General features: G+C 35.8%; 1 protein-coding gene across 2 annotated transcripts in view; it reads right to left on the bottom strand.

Annotated features, from left to right (window-relative positions):
• Positions 1-5,950: 5,950 nt before the first annotated feature.
• fat3a (FAT atypical cadherin 3a) overlaps positions 5,951-18,446 on the bottom strand; it is a 134,458-nt gene continuing 121,962 nt past the window's right edge. Inside the window, exons 28-31 of one of the 2 annotated variants that reach the window (XM_043259418.1) lie at positions 15,334-15,444; positions 14,020-14,079; positions 11,117-11,152; positions 5,951-9,063 (exon numbers count right to left, since the gene is read on the bottom strand). In XM_043259418.1, coding sequence (XP_043115353.1) covers positions 8,555-9,063; positions 11,117-11,152; positions 14,020-14,079; positions 15,334-15,444 — 716 coding nt within the window. In that variant the 3' untranslated portion in view covers positions 5,951-8,554. The remainder of the gene's footprint in view (positions 9,064-11,116; positions 11,153-14,019; positions 14,080-15,333; positions 15,445-18,446) is intronic. The other variant, XM_043259419.1, reaches the window with a different exon arrangement.

The raw sequence follows: 18,446 nt of genomic DNA, 5'->3' as shown, positions 1-18,446 counted from the left end.
GCATACATTCACAAGCACACAACGGGTGATAAACTAAGAGGAAAACACCCCGGTGCCAGTTCAGTCTATGAGAAAATGAGGACGCAAACATCACATGGTAACATAGCCGTGAATCACAGGTCTGTTCTGAGTCACGGACAAAAGGGAAGAATAATACAAAACGCTAATAATAAAATGAGACGGTTTATATAATCATGCATAGTTAGGACAGCGAAAATGATATTCATATCAACCTCTTAAACGAGAAGAAAAACAAGTCAAAGGTCATGCATCCCATCAAACTAACTTTTTAGTTGCAAACTAATGTTTCATGTTATCCCAGCATAATGCGGTCAACTCGCTTCTTCTGATTATTAAAATAAAAAGTGCAGGATCACAAATGTATTCGTTGCTATGACTTTTTGAAACGTTTTATTTACAAGTTTATTAAATATATGTGTTGTGCATGAGACCGATTACTGATGAAGCTGCCAAAAGCATGAAATCATCAAAATGGGTAAAGGACCATTAACTAAATATTCAATCATTTTTTACGTATTAGTTATTATTTTACTGAATTAATAAATAAACAAATAAAAAAATATATATCAGTGTTGTCAAATGATTAATCGTGATTAATCACATCCAAAATAAAGGTTTCCGTCTACATATTATATGTATGTGTGTATATGTATATATAAATACAAACACATGCATGAATATATATATATATATATATATATATATATATATATATATATATATATATATATATATATAAGAAAATATAAACATAAACACACACACACACACACACACACATATATATATATATATATATATATATATATATATATATATATATATATATATATATATATATATATATATATATATATATATATATATATAGATAGATAGATATAACATACATATATATACATATCTGACCAATACTAAAATAATACCAAGATCAAAACTAGGACAATTGAAACCACTTGAGAAGTGCAGTAATATATCATATATAGATACAGGCATGAAATACTTCTGACAGAAGGATAAAAAAAAGCTGGAAGAATTACAGTAAAAGCTTGCCGTCGAGACAAAGAGACTGAGGTGTGCATACTAAAACTGACCTGTCACCTGCCTGAACAAAAAAGGCCTTGCAGAGGAACAAGGAGCAGGACGCTTTGGGACGCCCATCCAGCCATGGAAATGCAGCTATTGAGCTGTTTGAGAGCTCAGGGCTGGATTTATCTCCTTAATAAAACAGACCTTCACACGAGGCATGGCTGCTTTGTTCTTCTCCTAAATACCCCTCTCACCTTCCTCTTCAGCAGGCTTTTGTTTGATTTCCCTCTGTTTTTCTGCCAAAAGCCAAAAACATTTGCTGAGAAGCTTAAAGACTCTCTTAAAGAAGATGAGAGAGAGAGACAGAATGAAAAACAGCGCACACTCTCACACACACACACTTCAAAAGTATACTTTAAATCTTTAGAGACACACAAACAAACAGGCAGAAAGTCAAACAGAAGCAGATCTGCGCTCTCTCTCTTTCTCTCTCTCACACACACACACACACACACACACACTTGCATACACTCACCTGCATCTCTTCATCTCTCGTCTCTCTTCATCTCCATCATTCTTCCTAATGACAGCCCTTGTGAGCGTGTGTGTGTTTGCAAGGTCAAATCAATGTGTGTGATTAATTTCATCAGCCACCTTATGCTCCAAAGGAATTCTGGGACACGGCTGGCCGCTCATCCATATGGCTCCTATCAAATCAAAAATTAATAACATCACTCTGCTTTCAAAAAATGTATTCAATATTTCAATCATGGACAATTATTTATGTTTATGTATTTGTGCTTTTAAAAAAATTGGATTTCGGTCACAAATTTTGCCACAATGTTCCCTATTGAAATAAATAACAGACAACAAGAAACCTTTCTTATTAATTTTTAAACAGCATGCTTATTTACATATTTATGGAAAGTCATTCAGGATTAATAGTTAATACCAGTATAATAATTATTAATTTGATATTTATTTTAAATTAGTTTTTAATTTTTATATTTTCCATTTCTATTATATATGTTTTTTTTTGTTACATATGTGTGTACTGTGCATATTTATCCTGTATAGATAAATACAGAAGACATGTAGCATGTACATATTAAAAATATGTTTCATTTATATAGTATGTTTATATGATATAAAATATATGAATTTAGCTATATACATGTAAATATTTTCTAAATATATGTTGTATTTGTGTGTATATATAGATAATAAATATACACAATACACATATACACATATATTATGTAAAATTTATGCGATTAACGCGATTAATTGTTTGATAGTGCTAATAAAAATGCACATGCTTGTATATATTTAAGAAAATATGTTATGTTATATATATATATATATATATATATATATATATATATATATATATATATATATATAATTGTATAATTAATATGAATTATATGAATATAAATGTAAATACTTCTTTTTTTAAATATATATACTGCATGTGTATTTATATATACACAATAAATGTACATATTATATGCAAATATATTATGCAAAGAAAAACATTTATTTTTGATGCGATTAATTGCGATTAATCATTTGGCAGCACAAATTTATATACAGTAATAAACAGTAAAATAGACTGCAATATTCTTTTCATTTCTTGAGAACTTTGATTTCCTTACTCTGCAAGATGTACCTAAAAAAAAGTATAGTAAGATATACATTTGATGTAAGTGAATATCTGGCAACCACAGGCGCTGTGTTTTAACAGTACGTTCCTGCAGCAGTACGGCAGGACTAAACATGGGTCATCTCAACCCGATCGAAGTCCAACAGAGCCTGGCTGACCAAAACCTGAACCCAGCAAAGACAGCAGACCCCTTCAGTTAAGAAAACCATCAGTGATCATATCATTAAGGGCTGTCTTTATGTAACCGTTCCTCGCATTTGAGCCTCGGAAACCTCTTCACGAGGCTCAAAACCTCCTGCAACCAAACAGCAGCGAGAGCTTTGACAGCCAGTGACATAAACGCACGCAATCACTGCAGCAAACAGAGGAGATAAAGATAGATTAGATGGAGAAGACCACCTGCAAACCACCACACATCTCCACACACATCAGCAAACGTGTCCTCATCTGCCTCGCGTGCTCGATTAGATCAGACTCATGAATATCTCAGAAGACGTAATGAATAATACGGTCGAGTGCCGAAACTACAACTACGCTCGTTGCATTTTTAAATACATTCGAGTGAGGACAAATGATCTAACTGGACAGCATGCTGGAAAATGCGGATGTTATTGTATAAACCGAGGCCAGAGAAACAGACTACGGACGGACATAGAGGAAGATGCCATGTCTTTTTTTTTAAGAAATTATGCATTAGGTGTAACAGAACAGTGAACATGTAAATAGGCAGCGTTATTACAATCACCAGTTGTTCCCTAAGGGCCCCGCATCCATTTCTAAGTGTTTATGATAATTCAATGAAAAATATCTTCTCAGGCAAGGGATGAACCCATCCTGGAAGCACACAGCGTACATCATGTATTTGCATACTTATGACTTTTTAGCCTACACATCTGCAATACTTCACAAAAAAGTTCCCGGTTGGACGTGAGAACAACATTCGGCAGCTGTTTTCTGTGGCGTTCGTACATTTGGACTGTACGTGAATCGGCTCTTGAGGTGTTTATCTGTTCACATGCTACTACAAATATGCAGTGCTTTCCAGATGTTGCGCTCTTGGCAATACGTACATGCTTACTGAGAGACAATACTGTACTTTTCACAAATTTTATATATATATATATATATATATATATATATATATATATATATATATATATATATATATATATATATTACTTACTCAGCAGTCCTCTGCAGTGAATGGGTGCCGTCAGAATGAGAATAATCCACACCAGTCCATCAGTTAATGTCTTGTGAAAGCTGCACGTTAGAGATAAATCCCGTCTTAAGTCATCATTGCTTCCAGCCGTCTTCTATCCATAATATTGGCTTCTCCGGTGAAAAAAATCATCTAATCTGAATCAGGGAAGAAATATGTACAAGTCCAGCACCATTAACGAGAAAATCAGTTATACACAAATACGTGTAGATGTTGATGCGAGAGCTGGACTTTCACCAGAGGAAGTGTTAATATGGATTATGAGCTCCATATACCGGACAGAAAGTATTGTGCAAACCCCTTAATTATGCGTTTAGTTTCTTAGAAACATGCAGCTTTTTTCTTCACGAAACATGAATTGACCGGCTCATTTTTGAGATGTTTTTATCAGCCGTTCGGACTCTCATTCTGACGGCACCCGTTCACTGCAGAGGATCCATTGGCGATTGATTTCTCCAAATCTATTCAGACAAAGAAACACACTCATCTACATCTTTGATGGCCTGAGCACATTTTAAACCCCGGGGGCGAACTGTTCACTCGCTAACTGATCATCTTTAACGCTTTTGAGCAAATCCTGATAAACTATTAATCACTGGTGTTACATTTCCATGACTTCTCCAAACTCTGCTTCCTTCACGACCCACCAATGCTTACTAAACAGAATCTCTGTCCACTGGTGCAGTAATCACGAAGTTTTGCTCCGTTCCGTGTCCGCCGTCCGCCGGTTTTAATCGAGAGGTGATCTCATTAGAAGCCCATCGCGAGGCGAGATCCTCCATTTTAAAGAGCAGCAATTCTTCTGCTCTCAAAGAGGACATGTACATCAGTTCAGCTGAATAGGCCCTTAAAGTCAAAGGCAAAAAAATGATTGAGGACAAGAAATCGAAGCACCCTGTCCACTCCAAAAGCCACAGCTCCGGAGAAGATAATGAGCCTCTGAAGCTCTCAAAGTGAGAGTCTGATTACACTCTAACCACACACACACACACACACTTACACCGAACTGATTAAATACCAAACGGCGTATGTTCTCCTCGCTTCTGGAAAGACTCTGACGAGTTGCTATCGATCCTGAACTCTTATTGTACACACGCTGATTGTAAACACCTGAAGTGGAGTTATTGCGCCTGTCAGGTAAGCGTTAATCTTCAAAACAAGATTTATTTTAGCGCGTGTCCTGGTCAAAACATCAAAAGTGTCACACAACGCATCGCGTTTGCGATGCTTTTAGATGTAAAGACAACATGAAACATTTACCTCAGAGGCGGACGTCATTCAGCTGGAAATAATGTAAGGTGAGATTGCATTTTATCAAGCAGAATTTGTTTAGATCATAAAAAGTGGAATATATTTGATAATATGTTTGCGTTCTAGAACATTAATTACACCTGTTAACACACACACACACACACACACACACATTAAAAATACTTTTAAAACATTTGAGTAATCTTAAATATTTAACTAAAATGCATTAATAGAATCTAAAATGTATTATTTCAACGTTTACCAAAACAAAAAAATTGCACTTAGTAATTATATTAATGGAACTGAACTAACAATGAATATTTGTAAGTTATTAAGTAATGTTAACAAGTAATAAATGCAAGTAATAAATACTATGAACAGTATATAATAATTGTAATTTAATGCATTAAGTAGTTACTTATAGGACCTTATTGTATTAATATTTTTGGTAACATTTTACAATAACGTTCCATTTGTTTCCATTACTTAAGCAAAGTAAAGTATTTATTAAATCTAAGTTAATACTACTTTCAGCATTAATACATTATTAAAACCCAAATTTGTATCTTTTAATATTTAATGTACCTAAACTAACATAACTAATTAATTAACTAGCCTTTTTAACACGTTGGTAATATTAACTAAATGTTAATAAATGCTCTAATTAGACCTTTTTTTAAAGTGTTACGAATTTTATCAGCATGTGAACTAAAAAAAGACAGAGACATTACCCACAAACTTCAAAGTCATATACAGTTTGATCAATAATCTTTTTTTAATTTTAGCATTGATTTAAAAAAACAAAAAAAAAAAAAAAAAACACCAAACAAAACAAACTAAACAAAAATCCAGGAGTGAAGAGAAGCATTTTTACACATACAAACAAGCATGTTTTAATACTGTTTTACACAGTCAACAGAACAACGAATCAAAGACGAAATTAAAACCGAACAAATGAATAAAAAATGACCCCCCCTGCTCGAATCCGTCAGGTGCAGAGGAATTCCCTTTTCTATAATATAAACACGGCGAAACGCAAATAAAAATACAATTAAAAAAAAAAGATGGGCGGAGAAACTGATATTCTGAAAAAAACCAAAAAACGTAAAAAGCGGTGAAAAACGGCTGCAAAACAAAGACGCGCACATCTGTTAAAAATGCCCGCGAAAGTACGTGAGTGTGTGTGTTTGTCTTTTCGCCGCAGGATGCGCAAACCCTGCCATGATCGCAGTTCAATATCTACAAAATCTGCATTTGAACAACTTACTTATATACACTGTACAACAACTGACGTCAAAATTACAGCTTTTACAAAAAAACAAAACAAAACGATCCGCCCAGTGGCATTCGAAAAGACAGTGCAAGCTCTGAAATCAGCTCACGCCAAACGTCTCAGTCCTGTTCCCTTCAGGCCAATACGCCTTTCCAATCCAAAGTTGGTCCACAGTATCTCTCTCTCTCTCTCTCTCTCTCTCCTCTTCTTCCTCGTTCTCATTTTGATTTATATTTTATTGATTTTCACTTTCTTTACATTTTCTTTCCCTGCATCTTTTATTCAGTATTCTGTTTCAGGACTTGGCATTTCCCTTCTATCCGACTTGCCGTTATTGCTTTCGCTCTCTCGTTCCGCTCTTTTTCCCTGGTTCGGGTCAGTCGGAGAACCGGAGGAGGTTTTTTTGGACCGCATGCTACAGGCATGTGTCTTTCTTGCATTGTAAGTGCCTGCGAACACACGAAGATTATTGATGATATTCCGCTTATGGCTTTCTGATATGTAACCGTGATGTCTTCACGAGACGAAAAAAAAAAAGGGGGGGAGGGCGGACGTAAGTCAGAGAGTTGCCCACGTTCCATTAAAAACGCTCTATTCAGGATCTCACTAATGCTTCGCACAAAAGACGACGCTGCTACCGGTCCAGGGCCTTAAAAGTGACACGACAGGATTATTTTAGACAGGGCCGTCGGTTTAGTGCAAAAAAGTCAATGCGTTAAAAAAATAATATTGGGATGCAGGCTCGTGTGCTTTTTCGACTGTTTGTAGAAAACGTTCATATTCACGTCCACCGACAAGATCGGACGCAAAACCTAGCGAGCTGCCTCCTTTCCGAAACCGAAGCTCGTAAGCGGAGCGATTTGGAACGGCCTACAAAAGAAATCAACTCAACCGCCCCGGTTTGATGCGGAGCGCTCCCCTGTTGAAACCAAAAAAAGCGCTGAAACCAGCCTAAGGATGTTGGCTGGTCTCCCGGCCTGGCCAAGCTGGACTTTTTTGGATGGTTTTAGAGAGGGTTTGGGCATTTGGAAAACGTTAGCTAAACATCTGCTTGCCGGGAAAACGGTTAAACCGGACCCGAAAAGCCCCTCAGGCTGGTTTATTAATTTATTTGTAGCTTAATTTAAGTGATTTCAGCAGAGTTTGCCACTAACAACAAAGAAAAATATGCATCAAACTGCACAAATATTGCATAACTTAGTCATTTAAATATGTTCGATTTCTATTTTATTTTGAGTATATTTATAGCTCGACTATCGTTTTGGATACATTTTTTTCACAATGCATTCAGGGATGCGTACGTAAGTTGCTACCTTGTTTGCCTCGATAATTTTAATATACGTAATTCTAAGATTTAATTACGCACAAACAATTAAAAAAGTGTTCACTTCATAAAATTCCAAATATTTCAACTGAATTTAAACAAAACAAATGCATTGTTCTCGTACTTTAACATAGGTTTGGTATAACTATTAGTATATTATTTATTTCCATTCTTTACTGTAAATACGTTTTGTTTTAGCATAAATAATTTTTAAAAAGTGTAACTGCCTTTGTATTTACAATTTAAAAGAAAAAAAAACCTATAACAATTAGGATTTTATTAATTCGTCGTTCTTTATTGTATGCACTTTTACCTTTCGCTCTTGCATTAATAACCTAAAACACGTTACTAGAAAGTATTTTATTTTACGAAATTCCAAATCAAAATCTTAGGAGGCAGCATAATATCTTCTAGGTAGGCGGCTCGCTAGGTTTTAGGACAGATCCAGATTTCAAACACACAAAAGGGCAGCACCAAACAAATCAGGAACTGGAAAGAACGTGAAATGCACCAGGCGATTTCTGAAAACACGTCTACAGATCATTGGTCTCCGTTCACTTTGAAGCTTCTTGTTGCTTTGATCGCCATGACATCACTTCCGGCCACTTCCTGTGCTTTTGTATTCGAGCTGCTCATGCAGAGGGCAGCGCTGAGAGTTTATCCTCGGACCACGTCCGTCTTGCAAGCTCTGACAGACGCAAGAGTTCATTGTCTTTTAAAGCGCATCTGTTAACGTCTCTAACTGCGTCTGTAGTTCGCGGCGGCGTCTCAGACCTCAGTCTGCTGCGTATGCGGGTGCATGTGGGCGTCCTCTAAACTATCCAGGCTTCCTCCCGTCTCGGAGTCTTCGAAACCGCAGGGCGCGGAGGAAACGTCGGAGGCAGAGGAGGCGTTGACGGACAGGCGCTCCTCCCTGCCTGTAAAAGTGCTAAACTCCTCCCCCGCGGAGCCCAGCGGCAGCTGATGCGGGGGCAGGTATTGGCTGGGGTGAAAGTGTGGGCGGGGCTTGCGGTCCCCGCTTAGAGTGCTCTCCCTGGAGACGGGGTGATTGGCGGGCGAGGTGTCGTATTCCTCGGTGGGGAGGGGCGGGGGCAGCTGGTCCTGGGACATAAACTCCTCCTCATGAGGAGGCGGGTAGTCGCTGTCGATATCGAATCCGCCGAGGTAATAGTCGGATTCTAAGGCCACGCCCACTTCACCTGTCTCGTAGGTGGGGACTTCCTCGATGTCTGGTAGGCGCGTGCTCGGCAGCCAATCGGAGGTGTCCCAGTGGTATGCTGGAGAAACAGGAAACAGGAAGTTAATAAACATCGAGTGGGCGGTCGCCTAAGGGGGTCCTTCGGTTGGCACGTAATCATGTGGGGCTGCATGCTGAAGGGAGGTTAACAGATTAGACATCGGTCCTGTCCCAAACGGAGCGCTCGTTGAAAACAAAGGGCAACTCGTCTGCAACATAGGCTCATTGGAAAAACGTGCTTCTTGTTTTTGCTAAAACGTACCTTTACAAACAACTCACAGCAGTTTCCAGCACTGATGGCAGTAAAACACCATCGAATTTCATTTACGTTTGCACAAATTATGATTATGAGACTATTATTATGAGATTATTAATTAACAAAAAAATTCTTTCAGAAGTACTGTATTTACTCGATGTATGTACTGCATATATATATATATATATATATATATATATATATATATATATATATATATATTTTATTAAATACAGTATATATTTTTTAAATATATATATATATATATATATATATATATATATATATACATATACATATATATATATATATATATATATATATATATATATACTGAAATATATTTAAATATAAACCTAAAATAATTTATGTATATATATTACAGATATACATAATGTATATCTTTTACTAATTTTCATGTAGAATTTAATGTTACTTTCTGCGTCATGCGTAATAATTTGTGAAATTCACTAGCAATTTTTGAGTGAAAATTGGTTCAAAGTAAACATTTTTCCAGTGTAATATATTTTAATGTTTGCAAGCTCCATGTATATGGCATATCTGACGTAGTAAACTTGCTCAGAAGCACACCTGGTACAGTGTTACGCTTGTGACGGAGAGGGTCTTGTTAAACACAAATCATTTTTATGAAAAACACTTCTAAAACAAAGCTAAAACTGTGTGATTGGCTAAATATCAAATATCTAAGCAAACTACCCCTGCCAGTTTTGTTTATAAGACTCACCAAAAAAAAAAAAAAAAACTTAAAATGAAAAAACTAAAACAAAAAATAAAAACATTAATTCATTTTCATTCAGTTGGAAATTCAATTATACACTAAAATAAACGTTAAACTGAAACAAAAATGAATAGAAATGACAAAAATACAAAAATAAACACAAAACAACTAAAATACAGTACAATTCAAATAAACAGAAAATACGAACTATTTCAAAATTTTGGTCAAAACTATAATAGTGACTCAATGATACTAATATAAGAAGACATTTCATTTCCGGACTGCCTCGATTCATATAACAACCAACATAAAACATTACCAGAATCATGTTCATCTATTTTGGATCAAATTGAACATGATGCTAGTGTCAGTCCCTAGATATTTCACTTTGAAAGTGTTCCGGAAACTGCAGGAAGCGACTTAATTTAATTTTTTTAAAATGTCGCCACAGGCACGTTTTTCAAATGAGTCTCGGCTGCCCATTTGCGATCCGTCTTATTTTTTTTGGGACAGAAGCATTACACGGAGCATCTCCACATGCGGGTCTCGCTGTAGTGAGTGGACATGCCTGCAAGGTGATCGAAGACGCAGCCAGGGCAAGAGGTCGAGGTTCAGAGGTCGTTCGTCAAAAAAAAAAACGCAAACCGAAAGAAATGGGTGTGAGGACTGCATGCAGCGATGCATGAAAACACAGAAGCGCAGGGACGCACACGCACACACGAACACACACACTGTACGCGGCCTAATCCTCGCTATCAGAAAACATCAATATCAAACAAAAGAAAAACACAAAGTCAGCAATGGAAGCACTGCGGGGGTAGAGACAGACGAGAAAGAGAGGAAAGGGGTGACGGAGGACTGCAGGTACTCTGATGTGTGTGTGTGTGTGTGTGTGTGTGCAAGCGCGCGTCGACAAAGAGCATCTCGCTGCTGGATGATGTGACATTTCCCAGAATGCAATAGCTCAGTTTGTCAGCAATACGGATAGGGAGAGCGAGAGAGGGAGGAATAGACAGAGAACAAAGTCTGAAAAGGAAGGAGGGCGAGAACTCCGGGAGATTTAGCTGAACAAAGCAGGAGAGAGAGAACGTGAATCACCTCTGTTGAAGTTTTGACCTTGATCCATAACGGACACTGGCGGGCAGAAAAGAAGCAGAAGACAGAGAAAAGAGAAAGAGAGACAGATTTGCGGGTCAGCACCAAACCCATCCTAACCGCGTTGTCCGCAAACACCACACGCAAATGCACGGACATCGCATTTTCGAAATCAAAGTTGACATTTACGTCAAAGAAAGGCACTAGTGTTCGTGTTTATCTGTGTGCTTTGTAATAAACTGATGCATGTGATACTATCTTTGTATAAATAAATTTTAATTGAAGCTTCATATACATGAAGCTTCATGTAACAATGAAATTGGTTACTTTTTATTATTAATAAAATCATTTATTTTTAAAATTCTTTCTAAAGATGCATAGAAATATTATAAAAGCAACGACAACAACCGATGGTCAATTATGCCATTTTTCTTTGTTTGAATTAAATGACTAAAACTAAAATAAATATAAAATAAAAAAAACTAACAATGACAAAAGCACATAACGAAATGACTAATATGTAAAATAAAAATGAAATGTGATTTGTTTTTTAGTTTGAATTGCTGAAATTACTACAACCAAAATGAATATAAATTTATTATAGAAATAAAAATCAACAAACAATTTGTAGTAATTTTGTATTTGCACTTTTGCAAGTTAGTTGCCTTTTTAATGTTTTTATGTAGCTTTAATTCATATTTATTTTAGTTATAGTAATTTTCAAAATTCAAGCTTGAAAGTAACTTTATTTATTTATTAATTCATTTTGTCTTTCACACTTGTTTTTTTTTTTAATTACTCAAATTACTAAAACTAGAAGCTACATGGAGATATTAAATAAGCTGCTTGCGTTGTTTATTTATACTATTAAATAAAATATGTTTTCAACTGCAGTAACTGCTATATTAAGGAGATTATGAACACCACGGTCAATATTTGTAAGGGTAAGAGATAACGGAGAGCGAGGATAGAAAGAGAGAGAATGGTGCTGTAAAAATGTGTACATTCCTTCCCAGATTCTTAAAGTGCTCATGTTTGATCTTCATCGGTGAGTTTGACTGACTTTGATTAAACTCACAGCTCAAATGTCGTTTAAATGTGGACCGAGAGAAGTAAGTGTGAGACTGTAGTCTGTTACTGTGAAAATAAAGCACGCACGCACACACACACACACACACACGCCAGCGCACACACATGCACGCATGCACACACACACGCACATACACACACACACACACACACACACACACACACACACACACACACAGACTCTCTCTCTCTCAATGCCACCACATTCAACAAATTAAATAATAATAATTAAAACAAAACCTTCTGGACTAAATATGAATATAATATCAGTTTTCATACCGTTTATAATATATCCACTAAATCGCTAAATAGTTTCATTAGCACTGACTGCATATTTAGATCTGGTTTTAAAGGTGCCGTATGTATGTTTGCATGAAAAATATGTAAAAACTATTCAAATAATAAGACTATGATCATTAGAAAATATTTACGCTCATATTTTAATAATAGTAACATTTTTATATATATTTGTTAACTACATAATTATAAATACAACAAATAATACCTCACTAAAAACTAATCATAAATAAAAAATGGAGGACTACAATGGCTAAAACTGAAATATAGATTAAATAAATAAAAACTAATTCAAAATAATGACAAATACTATAACAGTATATTAAAATAATGAAGAAATGAATGAATTAAGAAATGAGTAGTATGGGGGTACTAATGCTGAAACATCTTTGTTTTGGCCAGTGAAACAAAAAATATGTCATGAATCATTCAAATATACAAGAGTACTCCTTACAAAATTAAGGAATGGTTTAAAAATATGTAAATATGAACTAGTTTTGAGATGCCTCGGTGTGAACTAGTTTCAAGATTCAAAGTTTGTTAGATTTACAACCTCTAAATCAAAGGACAAGTGGAAAAACTCAAACAAGCTCATCAGCCTACATTACTTTAGCATGTCTAGCTTTGAAGATACACTTGAAAAGCTTTTTTTTTTTTTTTTTTTTTTTACAACTTCAAACGTGAGTGTGTGTGGGTATGTGTGTTTGCAAAATTTGTGCTCTTCCGTTCTGGGTAATATATGATCTGGGGATGTGTTTTGAGGTGCGAGTTCGTCAGCGAAATATCTGAGCAGGAACTCGTGCGTGTGCGTGTGTGTGTGTGTGTGTGTGTGTGTGTGTGTGTGTGTGTGTGTGTGCATGTGTGTTTGTTGGATCATCTTGCTGACTGGGGTGACGTTTCTTCTCATGAGTAATGCTGTCTTACAAACACACGCACATGCGTACACACACACACACACACACACACACACACACCCTTAAAAGTTACTTTTGTAGTATATTTAATTATGGGGAAGAAATGAAAAGAACAAAGTCAAAATCAACAAAACCCTTTGAGAATGCATTTAAAAAAATGATTAAATAAAAATAAAAATTATATTGACTACAGAAAAGGTTTTATTTAAACGGATATGTTGTGTAATCATAATAACTTTCATATTTAAAAGAGGGCTGTACATTTAACTAATTTTGGATGATTATAAAAAATTGAATTCTATATTATCAAAAAATTACATATTAATTTGAAACTCCTTACTTGAGGGCTTTTCTTATCAAATATTGATATGCAATTAACCATGCATACTTCAAATGATTAATCTGCATACAATGAGATGAATTATTTAATTGAGAGACAGCCCTAATAAAAGTCTATGGTCCACAAGTTGACTTCTAAGTTAATGTGTAGGTGTGTCAATATCAAAAAAAGAGAGAAAGAAAAAGAGTGCGTGTTTAAAAGTCGTGCGAGAGTCTTCGAGCGATTTTAAGGAAGAAGCTTCAGAGTCCAGCGATGGGAAAGAGTACCTTCATTCTCAATCGTGTCGACTGCATCATTGACCAGCCGAATTACCGTCACTATGGAAGCTTGGAAAGAGAAAGCAATGAAGACCAGTCAGAAACGTTCACACACACACACACACACACCCACAAGAACCAAACCACAAACCAATCAAACAGAAGAATCAACTCCACAATTCCAGTAACACTGTTGGTCCACTGCAGAAGCTTCTGTGGCCTGATTGGCTGCGGATGAATTTAGCGATGACCAATGAAAGGCAAGCATGACATCATTCCAGCAAATCCGAGGAGAGATGGTAATGATTTCACACACACACACACACACACACAAAACACACACACACACACACACACCTGCTGCATTTAGATCTTGTGAATGTGAATTAAAGTCACAACAATTTCATATTTAACAGGAGAAGCTGATTTTCTTCGCACAGTCAATAAAAGAATAATGGCAGAAAAAAGACTGGTAGAGACTGGCAACTGGTCTACTTAAACAGCTAGTTAATGTTAATGGTGATTAATTGTGATATATGGTGCTTTATCAAATTGTAGAACACACAACAACAGCTGTGTGTTCTACGATTCAATATTTTACTGTTTGCATAAATTATACAAATATATAAATTAAGTTTAATTTGTCTAGGTGAAATGTTTCAATTACTAGTCATAGCTATTTATTTTTATTCGATTTTTATAACAAATTCTTCTATAATATATATATATATATATATATATATATATATATATATATATATATATATATATATATATATATATATATATACATACACACACACACACACACACACACACACACACACACACATATGAATCTGAATATTTTTATTAAATATAATAAATCATAATAGTGAATGTTAATTACAGAATTTATTTTTGTCCTTTTGAGAGAGCAATAAATCTCGACAGAAAACACTTGATTATAACGCAACAGACAAAACCACAACTCACTCCGCTGCATATTTGAGATTCATTCATGTCTCATTGCTCAAACTTCAGTTTTAAAGTATTAAACATTAATAAACAAACGAACATACACGAAGTATCAATTGCAAACATATTTTTGTTATATATATGTTTGTGAAGAAGATTATAGGTCAGGGACTTGAAAGCAGCAACACACACACACACACACACACACCTCCCTCAAAAATAATAAAAAATATCTTAAAATATTTACTACATTTACAAACTGGAAATGAGGATGACTGCATGAAGAGTCCTGAGGAAAGAAGCATGTTTTATCCTTTCATGATGAGCAGGAGCAACCCACACACACACACACACACACACACTTACCGTTATCATCACAGGAATCGGACTGAAAGGAGCTCAGCGACTGGACCTCGGAGTTGCTGCCCTTGTTACTGCCAGAGAAACATGTGACCTCTTCCAGCAAATCCACTTTCCCTGAACACAAAGATCAGGACGTCAACCAATCACAGCTTAACTTCCAGTAAACACACACACACACACACACACACACACACACACACACACGTGTTGTGCGCATCACAGCTGTGGGCGAATCTCCACGCCATTCTGTATCCGAGAAGTGCTCTCTCTGATGTTTGCCTTTAATTCCTTTCTTTTCCCGGACATTTTTCCTTTGATCTTTCCTTTAATGGTGTCACGGAAACGGCTGCTCATAACAGCTGCGTATAATTGTCTCGATTCGTATTTCACAGGTGGAGATTTTTAAGAGGGTTTGAACGGAGGACACCGCAAACCGCAAGAAAATGAAAAATGAAGTAATTATGGGTGGTAAAAAGCCTCAGATGGGGGAGAATTTAATACCAGAGGGGAAAATGGCTTTTGACATCAGCTCCTCCGCTAAACGGACCCCGTATACGTACTTCCATAACAGCTCTGCTCACGCGAGTTTATCGGTGAATATTTATACCCAGGGAAATATCTTTCGTTTTTTTACTACTGGGATTTTTCCCTTTGCTTTGGCTCTCAAAAGCACTCCCGTGGGCCGCTTACAGATCGCCTGATGCGTAATACTCATAAAAATGGCAACAGATGTATGAAAATGCCAGTTACAATCATTATCGGTTATCGGCCCTTGAGGAGATGTTTAAGATCGCAGGCTGCTACATTGATAGCCAATGCAAAAGTTTGGGGTTAGTTCACTGTTTTTTAAAGTCATTAATAACTTTATCTAGCTTCAATTGTGGAAAGCGACGGGATACACATTTATAATGTTAAAAAAATGCTAGTTACAATCATTATCGGTTATCGGCCCTTGAGGTGAAAAGTCGTGTTTAAGATCGCAGGCTGCTACATTGATAGCCAATGCAAATGTTTGGGGTTAGTTCATTGTTTTTTAAAGTCATTAATAACTTTATCTAGCTTCAATTGATGGAAAGCGACGAGACACTCATTTATAATGTTAAAAAAATACCAGTTTCAATCATTATCGGTTATCGGCCCTTGAGGAGAAAAAGTTGTGTTTAAGATCGCAGGCTGCTATATTGATAGCCAATGCAAAGGTTTGGGGTTAGTTCATTGTTTTTTAAAGTCATAATAACTTTATCTAGCTTCAATTGACGGAAAGCGACAGGACACACATTTATAATGTTAAAAAAACTATAAAAATTAGGATTGCTATAATGGCAGCTAAAAATGCAGCATTGCATCAGAGGATGTTATTACCGATATTTAGGAACAGTAACCTATGCAATCCATCCATAGCCTGATTTTGACATACGCACTCCTAAACATTATCACGTTCTGGCCAGACGCTCTCTTCCTGTACGGGCAGGCTCTCTCGGTCCGAATAAAAATAAAAAATAAAAAAAGGTTTGCCTACACGACATGAACACAAGTGACGTTTTTTCTCGCGAAGATAAAAGTTGGGCTGATTCCTAATAAAGCAGAAACGGGAGAGATTCGGAGATGCACAGGTTCAGTCTGTCATCAGCTGCGGAGTAACAAGCTTTATCTTCAGAGAAACGCTCCCAAATACATCTGCTGAAAGTCACCTTGGATAAGAGTACCAACGGCAGCAGAGAATGCAAAAAATAAAATACAACAAAGAATACATTTTAAAGAATACAAAAACACGAAAAGTCTGTTCCATGCTGTCATGTGAAATTATGATGGTGACATTTTGCTAACACTTCAGAATAGGTAACACTTGTTAATTATTAACTACGACTTTTCCTTCAATAAATTCATAATTTGCTGCTTATTAATAGTTAGTAAGGTGGTTGTTAAGTTTAGGTACTGTGTAAGATTGGGGATGAGGAAGAATAAGGCACTGATATGTGTTTAATTAGCACTAATAAATGGCTAATATTCTATTAATATGCATGATAATAAGTGACTGACAGGTGTAACTGTAAAATAAAATTTTACATTACTCATAATTCTGGGTTTATATCTTAATTCGGAGTTTATATCTCATAATTCAGAATTTACATCTCTTATAATTCTGAGTTTATTAAGTTTATATCTCATAAATTACGAATTTACATAATTCTGAGTTTACATCTCTTATAAATTGAGTTTATTACACAAATCTAAATTATATCTGTCATAATTCTGAGTGTACATCTCTTAAACGTCTGATTTAAAACTAATGATTATGAGTTAATGTCTCATAATTAGGAGTTTATACCTCTTATATAATTCAAAGTACCTCACAATTCTAAGTTTATATCTCTCATAATTATGAGTTTACATATCACAACGAGTTTCCATCTCTTATAATTCTAAGTATCTCATAATTTTGAGCGTACATCTCCTATTTATATCGATCACAATTCTGAGTTTATATCTCACATTTATTCACCAAAATGGATTTTAACATTCTGAAATCGATTATTGGCAGCAGAAAGCATAATGCAATTCTAAAATATTAAATGCATAAACAAGGGATAGAACTTTAATTCACAATTCTTCTTGATTTCTGACGATCCTGCGCGGGGCTGTTTATAGAATTACAGGTATATTTCCATGTAATCTTCCAATGAAGTGACTTTTGACTTGGTTTACAAAAAGCAGCATTAAAACTCAGCAAAATCCAAAAGCTTTTATTGCATAAATCTGTTTCCACCTGCAGCTCGGTTTTCAATTTCAGCCGTAACCCTCGTACGAAACCGTATTCTGATTCGATTGAGAGAAAACGCCATTAACAAAGATGAACTTAGCTAGTGGGAAGCTGCAGGTGGAAACAGTTTCAACAAATATAAGCTTTTTTTTTTCTCCCCCAGATCCTGTGCGCTTCTGCCTAAACTGTCACAGCAGGAAATGGAGCTGAGTTTAAGAAGATAAAAGTGCATTGCTCTGCCGCTGCATACACTGATAACGTGAAATCTGGCAGCGGGTCGTGTTATCTGTGCTGAAAACAGTCATAGGTCGCTTTACCATTGATACATCGGCATACGGTTTGAATGCTGTGCCAT

The sequence above is a fragment of the Puntigrus tetrazona genome, chromosome 15, assembly GCF_018831695.1.
Source record: "Puntigrus tetrazona isolate hp1 chromosome 15, ASM1883169v1, whole genome shotgun sequence".
Classification (NCBI taxonomy): domain Eukaryota; kingdom Metazoa; phylum Chordata; class Actinopteri; order Cypriniformes; family Cyprinidae; genus Puntigrus; species Puntigrus tetrazona.
The sequence above is the reverse complement of the archived record's forward strand: the minus strand, read 5'-3'. Positions and strand labels throughout refer to the sequence as shown.